General features: G+C 33.4%; 1 protein-coding gene across 1 annotated transcript; it reads left to right on the top strand.

Annotated features, from left to right (window-relative positions):
• The first annotated feature begins 1920 nt into the window (after window positions 1–1920).
• Window positions 1921–9081, top strand: LOC115709837 (disease resistance protein RPV1). Its single transcript, XM_030638074.2, has 5 exons — window positions 1921–2639; window positions 4723–5839; window positions 6140–6550; window positions 6682–8295; window positions 8379–9081. The coding sequence occupies exons 1-5, from the start codon at window positions 2149–2151 to the stop codon at window positions 9045–9047; spliced, it is 4302 nt and encodes a 1433-aa protein (XP_030493934.2). The 5' UTR covers window positions 1921–2148; the 3' UTR covers window positions 9048–9081.
• Window positions 9082–11359: the final 2278 nt, after the last annotated feature.

The raw sequence follows: 11359 nt of genomic DNA, 5'->3' as shown, positions 1-11359 counted from the left end.
TTGCTTTTATTTGATTAAGTTTCCAATTCACCTCCCCCCCCCCCCCCCGCCCCTCTTGGAAACATATCTTGGGCTAACAAGTACTATAACCGATGTTTATATAAAGGGTTGCTAGTCGTTTTGCCGCTGCTTCTATAGGGTCACCTATTAGTAGGCGTCCCTTTAAAACTGACACTCAAAGGGTAAGAAAATAATAAAAAAAATTAAAAAATATTCCACCATTTCAGATTTGAACCTAAAGAAACAACTACCATTTCAAATCAAAATAAATGAAAAAAATAATATCCGACAATATATAGAAACAACATATCAAAATAATCATCAAATAATACACTAAAGATCACCTCAAAATCTACACAAAAATAACCATAGATTTATAAAAGAAAAATCTCCACATTTCTAGGACCACCTACGAGAGCCGAGAGCCTACCGGAGTTGAACCTTCAAAACAATAAATAGAAAAGTAGATTTAAAAGAGGGAGAGATCGATTTAAATTAGGAGTGAAAAGAGAGAAGTGTGCTAATTGAGAGAGAGAGAGAGAGAGAGAGAGAGAGAGAGAGAGAGAGAGAGAGAGAGAGAGAGAGAGAGAGAGTTTGGAGGTCCGTCTGAACCTCGTTTTGCCAGAGCTTCTCCTGTCATGGTAGAGCATGAGGACACGTTCTAAGGGAGTTAAATGAGAGAAGGATATGTGTGTGCGGCTAGGGTTTTATAAATACATATATATATATGACAATGGACTGGGCTTTTTTTAATCAACTTTTTAGTGTCAGTTAAATTTATAACCCGTGAATGCTTAACATAGTAATAATGTCCAATATCGTCAGTTTAAAATTGACAATCAATTTTAATATCGTTAGTTTTCTAAACAAATGACGTTTTGACAAACAGAAATGCCATTTTTTTAGTAGTGTCTAAGCTTTCAGCAAGATAGGACATCATAGGTTTTTTTTGTCAAGTGCAACACCTATCTGACATACTCACAAAGTGTACAACTTTATTATGCGGCCTGGTAGTCATGGCCTTAGCACGAGCAACCTTGGTCCCCCGTGTTGTCCTCATGTTGCAACTTGATCTTGGGACCTGCCGACATTTGCTATGTGTTAACTTTGGTAATGCCTTCCTTAGATACTTGTATAGCTAAAAGAAGTTGAATAAAAGAGATCAAAAGGTTGCTGAGCATGCGGGATGACCTTCGGGACCTTCATCATTTGGTATAGCATCAATGCTTTACGGCGCATGGTACCAAAGACGGGCAAAAAAAGGATAACAACTCCCCCTTCGGGAGTATGCGTCCTTGGCCACATACTTCTTGCTATGTTTGGTCTGTGCTATACTTCGTGGACAATGTTCGCCCTTAGTTGGGTTGTTTTCTTAATCTTTTAATTATGTTTGGCATCTATCTTTTACAGAAGATGACTTTCTATTCTGTTTTGAGATTTATTATCCTTTAATTTTGTGCCACATGTCGTCACATTTGCCACGTCATCCTTACTAAAATAACATTTAAATATTGTGTTATATGAGTGACTATTTTCTTATAAACATAGTAAATAAAGGAGAAATGTTAAAAGACAGTGCTATATGATTATGATAAAATTAAATATCGAGTTCTATATAATTTACTGTAATAACCCTTAGTAAATATGGCTAAACAATCATAAAATGTCACCTCCAAAAAAATGTTAGAAACCATTTATTTCTAAGAACAATGCTCTAAATAAAATGAACCTTTAAACCTTTCTTTGTGCTTATAAATTATTCGGATTAGACTAAAAGACTATTAATAACTCACAAATTATTTAACAAAATTAAAGAATCTAGGAGAAGACAGAACTCTTTAATTACAAATAAAATAATTTGGACAAATGCTCAAGTAAAAGCTCACTCTTTCTTTTCTCGAAAATCTAAACCTCATTCTTTTTTTTATACATGCTAGTAGATAAAGTCAATAGCAATTAAATCTCTGTAGTACCACTTTCCCAAGTTTAATCAACTGTCTTCATCAAGTCTTTTAATTATTATTTATTTTGATTTACTAAAGTAACTTCAGTCTCAACAATATCAGAATAAATATCTAGTAAAGTTGAATACAAGAACAAATTCCAAAACCCCAACACACTACACTGTAGTAGAGAGAGAAGATCTAGATGGCTATCGGAGAATACTCCGACCAGTCTACAGTGTCAGTCGGAGTATCATTCAGGCTCCGGTGGGACGTGTTTCTGAGCTTCAGAGGTGAAGATACGCGCAATAACATCACAAAATACCTCTACGAGTCGCTCGAGAAGAAAGGCGTTCGAACCTTCATAGACGATGATGGCCTGAATCGTGGAGAGGAGATCGCTCCGTCCTTGCTCGAGGCCATCGATGACTCTGCCGCCGCCATTGTCATACTATCGAAGAGATATGCCGATTCTCGGTGGTGTTTGGAAGAGTTGGCAAAGATTTGCGATTGCCCCAATAAGTTGATTCTGCCAGTTTTTTGCGAGATCGCTCCTGGTGACGTCCGCAAACAGATCGGACCTTATGAAAAAGATTTTAAGCTTCACGAGGAGAAACGATCACCCGAATTGGTAGAGCGGTGGAGGAAAGCCATGGATAAGGTGGGAAATCTTTCTGGATGGGTTATCGACAATAGGTAATTATTTTCTTATAACTTTTGTGTGCGTGCAACTGTGTATACACATATCATTAACTATAAAATAAATTATATTTAAATAACAAATTCTATGAAATTTTAATCTTATTCTATGCTTGACACTATTTTGTGCTCAACCATTATTCATGTCGAGTCTAATCTAAACCACTGAATATGATCAGAAACAGTCTATTCACAAAGTATTTTGAAAAGGGATAATTTCACTTATTACACAAAAATAATAATAATAAAAAAAAGAAATTAAAAATACATTTTCACTAAATTTTAAATATTTTTACGATTTTTTACGATTTTTTTTTTAATTTAGTTATAAAAATTAATATCTTTTTATGGTGTACTCTTATTAATTTGTTGTTGATTATTTGTTATGTGCATGTTATTTATTGATGTTATTTAAATGTTATTTTTATGTTATTTTTATATTTTCTCATTGTTTTTATGAAAACTATAAAAATATAAAACAAATATATATAATTATTTTAAAAAAATTAGCGTTTTATGTAATTATTCCTTTGTAAAAATTGACCACGGCATGATTGAATTTTGGCTTGAAAGCTCCATTGTGCAAACTAAACATTCATGCAAACTTGTATAAAAATTATTTAATTTATCTCAACTATATGTCTTTTCTGATTTTTTTTTTTTAACTACAAACACTAAGTTAAATGTTAACAATAAATAATTAAAATATCAAATTTAAAACACACTAATATTAACCAAAATCTCAAGAAATTAATAAAAATAAGAATAGTAGTTGCATTTAGAATATAATTTGATTAGATAAGTATATGTATTAATTATTATAGTAGGCTACTTATTTTTTGCTCTTTAGAATGAGAATTATTTATAGAGAGAAAATTCAAAAAATATTAGTTATAGATACTTTTTATTTTTGTTTCTAAAAAACGCTTAGTATGGAATACCATTTTTAAGGAACATATTGTAATTAGTATGGACAAAAACGATTTTTTAAGTTTATTACTAATTTGATAGGAGTTCGTGTTTGAACTGATGCTAAGTGCTCCTATACAGCTAATTTAAGTTAATACATTCATGCTTTTCCTAAAAAAAAAAACAAAACTTATTTTACCACAATTATATATAAATGACCATAACTATATACATGCATCCATTTAATTCAAAAGAGTCTCACACAGTTAGGGGTTTAGAGTATATGGATCAATATATATAAAAATATACTATTGATTTTTTGTTGCTTAGCTTTAGGACATTGTTTGAAGAAAGAGAATAGTTATAATGTGCATTTATATGCAACAATTCTAAAGTTAAAGATATTAAGTAAATATATATATTTAATTATTTATCAAAGCTTTATACTGTCCATTTTTGTAGTTATTTAATTAATAAAAAATATAAAATTAAGAAATATCAAAGCTTTATACTGTCAATTTCTGTCTTTTTGTGTTGCAATACTAAATCAAACTCAAAGGATCAGCCTAAGCCTTTACCACAGTATTTTGGATAAGAAAATTATAACAATTGCTATTTAGATACGTCAGATTTGTAGTAAGGTCTGACGTATCTAAATAGCAATTGTATAATTAACTTATCCAAAATATTGTGGTAAAGGCTTAGGCTTAGGCAACACAAAAAGACAGAAAATTGACTATAACAAAATTAATAAAAAAATTGTACATTATTAAATTTAAGTTGTAATGGGATTTAATATTAAATTATTACTGTCTATATTTTTTTTTGGGGGGGTTTTGCATGTGCTGATGAGTTTGATTGCTCTTCCCATAATGAAACAATAAAATAAAAAGTACTGGCTCATTATTCTTTAGTTTTTTAATACTCTTTATTTTGTTTCCATCCAGTATTTTTAATATTGAGTGTGTAATGTATAAACGAAGATTGACCTTTTCATTTTGCAAGGCTTTTATCTATTTTAAAACGAAACCTTTTGCAAGAAAAAAAAACACTTAAACAAAACTTCATGGACGTCATCAAGACTAATGAAATTATGTTATGATATCACCCTGATTTTGTACAGAGTAATTAATCTACATGGCACACTATATTATTTAATTGTCATTGACAGTGAGAAACCAGAAGAAGTTGGACCAAAAATTCAAGCTATAGTTGAAGTTGTATTGCGAGCAATCAGCAAAACACCGATGGGTTTGGCTCCATACATTGTTGGACTTGATTCCTGCATTGAAGAACTCGTGAAACTTTTACAAGTTAAATCCAATGGCGTCCGAGTTTTGGGAATGCATGGTATGGGAGGGATTGGGAAGACAACTTTAGCCAAAGCTCTTTTTAATAAACTTGTTGGCGCCTTTAGCTTACATAGTTTCATATCAAATGTGAGAGAAGTTCCAACAGATGTTGCTGGCCAAATATCTCTACAAAACAAGCTCATCGACGATCTTTCTGGCCGCAAAAATCCTCATGTAAGTGACATTAGGGAAGGTCAAGCTGCAATCAAAATGTTTCTTAATGAGAAGCGGGCTCTTGTAGTTTTGGATGATGTTGATAATATTATGCACCTGCAAACTCTAATTTCCAAAAGAGATGTGTTCTATAATGGGAGTCGGATTATAATTACCACAAGAGATACAACAGTGCTAAAAAGTGTTGTGGATTTGGAGTATGAGGTCAAAGTCTTGGATCAGCCTTCGGCATTGGAACTCTTTAGCTATCACTCACAAGGAAGAAAGAAGCCACGAAATAATTTTGAGGATTTGTCTAATCAAATCGTTTCTTTAACTGGCTATTTACCATTGGCATTGGAAGTAATTGGTTCTATGTTGTTTGATAAGAGGACAACTAAGGAGTGGAGTGATGCTGCTAGGAAGTTGAAGGAGATTCTTCCTAACAATATTCAGGGTGTCTTGAAGATAAGTTACAATGCACTAGACGAGGAAGAGAAGTGTATATTCTTAGATATTTCTTGTCTATTTGTGAATATGGGTATGGATAGAGATTATGCAATTGACATATTGAAGGGGTGTGGTTTTGATGCTGACATAGCAATCTCCAAACTCACTGCAAAATCACTCATCAAAATTACTCCAGAGAATACTTTGTGGGTGCATGACCAGCTTAGAGACATGGGACGACACATTGTTAAGCATGAAAATCTTCTTGATCCTTGCATGCGTAGTAGACTTTGGAATCGTGAAGAGATCATGACAGTTTTACTTGATGATAAGGTACACTTACGATAAATATTATCTTACACTGTTGCAATTTGTCCCGCTCAACAGTACATGAGGTAACACTTTATGAGTGGTAATTACCAGTTTTTAAATTGAAATATGTAGAAATAAATAATGAATTTCATGGTTTGACACACAAACACCTTATCATGTGGTGAGGTATTCGGCAGCACGGAGTCCCTTTGTAGTACTCTAATTTACACGTAATTTATTTGCATATTAGTCTTTGGTTATTCCATTGCATTTGTTTCACGTCCAAATTCTAATGCATTACTTTTGCATGTTTAACAACAGCATAGAAAACATACACAAGGAATTGTCTTAGACTTCGAGAGGAAGAGCACAGTGAAGGATGTATCTGGTGGAATGATATCGTGGAGAAACTTCCGAAGTAACCCCTCTTTTTTAAATGCATTTACTTACTTAAAAGAAACATATAAAGACTACCAAGAATGTCAAGTTGAAAGGAAGAGAGAAGTCAGAATTCTTACTAAATCCTTTGAAACAATGGTCAATCTTAGACTACTCCAAACAAATTATGTTAACCTTGAGGGAGAGCTTAAATTCCCTGTGAGTTTGAAATGGCTACAGTGGAAAGAGTGTCCTTTGAAAAATCTTCCATCTGGATTTTGTGCGCTGGGACTTTCCGTTCTTGACCTTTCAGATAGCAAAATCAAAACAGTTTGGGCATGGTACACCAAAAACGTATGCAACTCCCTTTACATGTTTTTGTTACAGTTATCTCACCTTTATTTTCACCCTTTAATTTTCTAATGCTATATAGATTTTCTATGTATCATCTAATAGATTTTCCTTAATAATTTTCTATCTATCAGGTTTGGGCTGACAATGTAAGGGTATTGAACCTAAGTGGTTGTTCTAACTTGGTTGCTATTCCCAATTTATCCAAGAATAAGAAGTTGGAAAAACTTATTCTTGAACATTGTGTTAGCTTGACTAAGATTGATGAATATATTGGGAACATGAGCACATTGATTCACCTAAACTTGAAAGGCTGTACAAAACTTATTAATCTCCCAACCGATGTCTCGGGCTTAAAGCAGCTTCAAAATCTTATCCTCTCTGGTTGCTCAAAACTGAAAGAATTGCCTGAAGACTTAAGTAGCCTGAAATCATTGAAGGAACTTCTAGTAGATGAGACTGCAATAGAAAGACTGCCAGAATCTATCTTCTGCCTAACTCAACTTGAAAAGCTCAACTTGAATCATTGCAGGAATTTAAAAAGATTACCTCAGTGCATAGGATGTTTACGTTCTTTGAGAGATTTATCCCTCTATTCATCTGGGATAGATGAATTGCCAGATTCCATTGGATCTTTAGAAAACCTTGAGATTCTAAGTGTCATGTGGTGTAATTCGTTGTCCGTACTTTCTGATTCTATTGGCAAACTCAAGATGCTAAGAGAGCTTCTAATTTATGCAAGTCCAATCAAAGAACTTCCTATTTGTATTGGTACATTACCAAATTTGAAGCGGTTATCATTGGGGAAAGGCCAATTCTTAAGTACATTACCTAATTCAATAGGAAGACTAAATTCTCTTGTTGAGCTTGAAATACAAGAGACATCAATCAAAGAACTTCCTGATCAAATTGAAGCCATGAAATCACTAAAGAAGTTAATCTTGAGGAAATGTAGATCTCTTAGATCACTACCAGAATCCTTAGGCAACATGATGTCTCTTACTACTTTGACTATAGTTGATGCTAAAATCAAGGAACTACCAGAGTCAATAGGTAAGTTGGACAACCTTACAATGATACGACTTACCGATTGTAGGGAGCTCCTCAAGCTTCCAGCTTCAATTGGGAATTTGAAATCCTTGTACCGTTTACTAATGAAGGATACTGGAGTGACTGAATTGCCTGATAGCTTTGGGATGCTCTCAAGTTTAATAGAATTACACATTTCGAAGAAGCCTCAAGTTGTTGGACTACGTAAGGATAATGAACCAGAGACATCAATGATTTGCAGTTCACAAGAGGCACATTTCTTTCCACCTTCCTTCTCAAATTTGTCCTCATTAAGTGTATTGGACGCTCGTAATAGGAATATTTCGGGCAAAATTCCTGATGATTTTGAGAAGTTAGCATCATTACAGATTTTAGATCTTGGCCACAATAATTTCTCCAGCCTTCCTTCTAGCTTAAAAGGCCTTTCATATCTCAAGGAGCTTCATTTGTCTCATTGCTATGAACTTAGGTCCCTCCCTCCACTTCCTTCAAGTTTGAATTTGGTGAATTGTGCACAATGTATTTCCTTGGAAAAAGTTTCAGATATCTCGAATTTGGAAAGCTTAGAGGAACTGAATCTTACAAATTGTGACAAAGTAGAGGATATTCCTGGCCTTGAACGACTTAAGTCTATAAGAAGGTTGCACATGACTTGTTGCCATAGTTGTTCCTCAGTAGCTAAGAAAAGACTTGCTAAGGTCCTCTCTCTCTTTCTCTCATTTCATAGTTTCCTATATTAAACCTTCCATATATGTAACTCATTATTCATTGTTTGATGTAGGGTTGGTTGAGGAATATAAGGAGTCTTAGCATGCCTGGAAGCAAGATCCCAAATTGGTTTTGTCAAGATGTGGTTACATTTTCAGAGCGCAAAAATCGACCAATCAAAAGTGTAACTATAGGCGTAGTTGTTTCTCTCAACCTTGAAAATCAAGATGACATGATTCACCAGCTTCCTGGAATAGTTGACATACAAGCAAGGATCCTCAAGCAAGACTTGCCCATATTCACCACAACTTTGATCTTGGGAGGATTACCGAAAAGGAGTGAAGATCAACTTCACTTGTGTCGTTTTTCAAAAGATAATCCGTTGGTTACCCAATTGAAAACTGGCTTTAAGATTCATGTAACTGTTAGAAATCCACCCATCATAAAAGGAGTTGAGCTAAAAAAGTGGGGTATTTGTCTTGCTTATGAAGATGATGATGATTATGAGGGAAATGAAGAATATTTGAGTGGAATTGGTCGAGAATCCATTTCTGAGAAGTTAGCCAAGTTCTTCAACACCTATGAAGAAGATGATATTGTTTCTGAATTCGACATAAATGAAGTTCAAAATACTTGCACAACACCACAAATAACGTCTTCATCTAACACACAATATTTTCTTCCCATTGCTTTTTCTTTTTTAATTGTTGGGATCAGCTGGTTTTATATGCGCATAAAATGAACCTACAATACTTCTAGTTTGTCAACTTTTCACATGGTTTAGATGTCTTTGTTAATTGTTTCTTTAGGCTTTCTCCAGAAGAATGTCGTTTAGTATATTTACAAGAGTATAGTTTAACTCTAATCACTAACGTGTTTTGACATAGAAGCTTATGCTTCCTTCTACAATGAATGTATAATTCATTCTAATACATTCTAACAAGAACCAGTAAGCTGTGATTGACTAAATCGACAATTATTTGTCTATGTTAACTACTATACATAATAATCATAAAATTGTCACCATTTTATTGAAATTATTATTAGGGTAATTTTGTTCAAGATGTAAAGTCAAGAAGACTCAGGACACAGACAGTGCCAATTATTTAGGGTAAAAGTCTGCACGACTCAAGTACTAAGATAACACCATGACAATGTGTTGGAAATTATTTTACCAGGATCTAGATTTACTAACAAGTATGTTGGATTAACAACCTAATATGAATTCTAAAACAATGAAAATAAACACATATAAAGTTAGAAAACCTTACAGTGGGTGCAGCGGAATAATATGACTCCTTCCATTCAGATCTCTAGCCCTTGATTCCTTTCTATAGCAGAGCATCACCAAGATCTGAACCTGGATCTTCTTTTCTCCTTCTTTGATGTAGAATTTCCATAGTCTTCCATACTATGATTGAGATACCACTTGATGTGTGTGGGCACTACTCATCTCACAAGGATTTTGAAATTTTCTCTCATTTTCTCTCTCAATTTTCGTGGCTTATCATTCATGCAAGAGAAGAGAACAAGGTTGCTTTATATAGGGAGAAGGGAGAGCACAACTTTCCAAATAAAACAGTTTCTTTAATTACTGTGTAATCAATTAACTGCCTTATTTAGTGTGATCCACCACTTTCCTATTATAGCTAGGCTTTGATTAGCAATTACATGACAATTAAAATTGAAAATAATAATTGGGAAACAAGCAAAGAGGTGCCGGCCATAGGGTGATATTGGCCTCACTTGGATTTTGCAGTTTCCTCAATTTTATTTCAATTTCTCCAAAAATGCCATTTTTCCAATTCTAATCATTTAAATGCCAAAACTAATTATTTAATAACTAAAATAGATTATTAAATAATATTGTCATTTAAAATAATTATTAATTAGACATACAAAGTCTCTTAATTAATAATTAAACCTAGAAACCCCTTTCTTTACGATTTCATCCTTAAACTGTGAGAATTCATAAAGTAGACATAGTCTAACTTTTAGAATTATAATTGATTAATTAAAATCAATTAACTGAGTCTTACAAGCAGTATGGCCTCAACTAGTATGGGGACCATGGGTCTATATAACCGAGCTTCCAATAAGTCGAACCGAATTTACCAAGTAAATTCCCTAACTTATTAATTCCTCATTGAATCCACACTTAGAACTTGAAATTGCACTCTCAGTCATATAGAAACGCTCTATATGTTCCACGATATAGACACGTCATTAGTTATCCATTGTTATAACCCTAATGTGATCAATGATCCTCTATATAGATGATTTACACTGTACAGGATTAAATTACCGTAACACCCTACAATGTATTTTATCCTTAAAACACTTAACCCTGTATAAATGATATTTTACCTAAGTGAAATGAGATCTCCACCATTTATCTTCGTTTGGTTAAGCTCGAAGGAAATCATCCTTTACTTCTATTTGCCAAATAGAAGCTATAGATTCCATATTTATGTTAGCGCTCCCCCACTCAATTGTATTACCGTGTTCCCAAAATGTACGTATCACCCTGATACAAAACTAGGCTTAACTAACAAATCAAAGAACACGAATAACACTCTTGAAATTGAGCCTAACCATATCAGGATTTCGATCATGTGATCTAGGATCAACTTATGATATTGAATTGAATAGATGTTTACGGTAAGTTTCAAAATCTAATTCAAAGTTCAATATCGGTCCATTCCAATGCATACTCCATGCATCCGATACTGGTAAACTTTGCCAATGTCCTGGAAAGGACATAACACTTTTCCAAGGTGTAAGAATACCTATCGCTGATTATACCATGTCAGTCTAAATCCAGTGTTCTGACAAATCAGGGAATCAACTTTTGAACATATAATAAAGATTATATTCCACTGTGTTGACAACACTATAATCTTTAACCAACTCATATGTTCTGGACTTAAAAAGAATTCATACATTATATACCTATAATCATGAAATAAATCATGTGAACCATGCAACATAAAATGTTATTTCTGATCTTTATTAATAAGTAAATCTGATTATATGAAATGAGTTTTATTTAGG

The sequence above is a fragment of the Cannabis sativa genome, chromosome 3 (genome assembly GCF_029168945.1).
Source record: "Cannabis sativa cultivar Pink pepper isolate KNU-18-1 chromosome 3, ASM2916894v1, whole genome shotgun sequence".
Lineage (NCBI taxonomy): Eukaryota > Viridiplantae > Streptophyta > Magnoliopsida > Rosales > Cannabaceae > Cannabis > Cannabis sativa.
Note: the sequence above shows the minus strand (reverse complement) of the source record. Positions and strands in the feature narration are given on the sequence as shown.

Excerpts from the sequence above, each read along its gene's own strand:
- LOC115709837 (XM_030638074.2), top strand. The coding sequence starts at position 2,149 with ATGGCTATCGGAGAATACTCCGACCAGTCTACAGTGTCAGTCGGAGTA. Across the intron at positions 2,640-4,722 it reads GGATGGGTTATCGACAATAG|TGAGAAACCAGAAGAAGTTG; the intron begins GTAATTATTTTC and ends TGTCATTGACAG. Across the intron at positions 5,840-6,139 it reads CAGTTTTACTTGATGATAAG|CATAGAAAACATACACAAGG; the intron begins GTACACTTACGA and ends GTTTAACAACAG.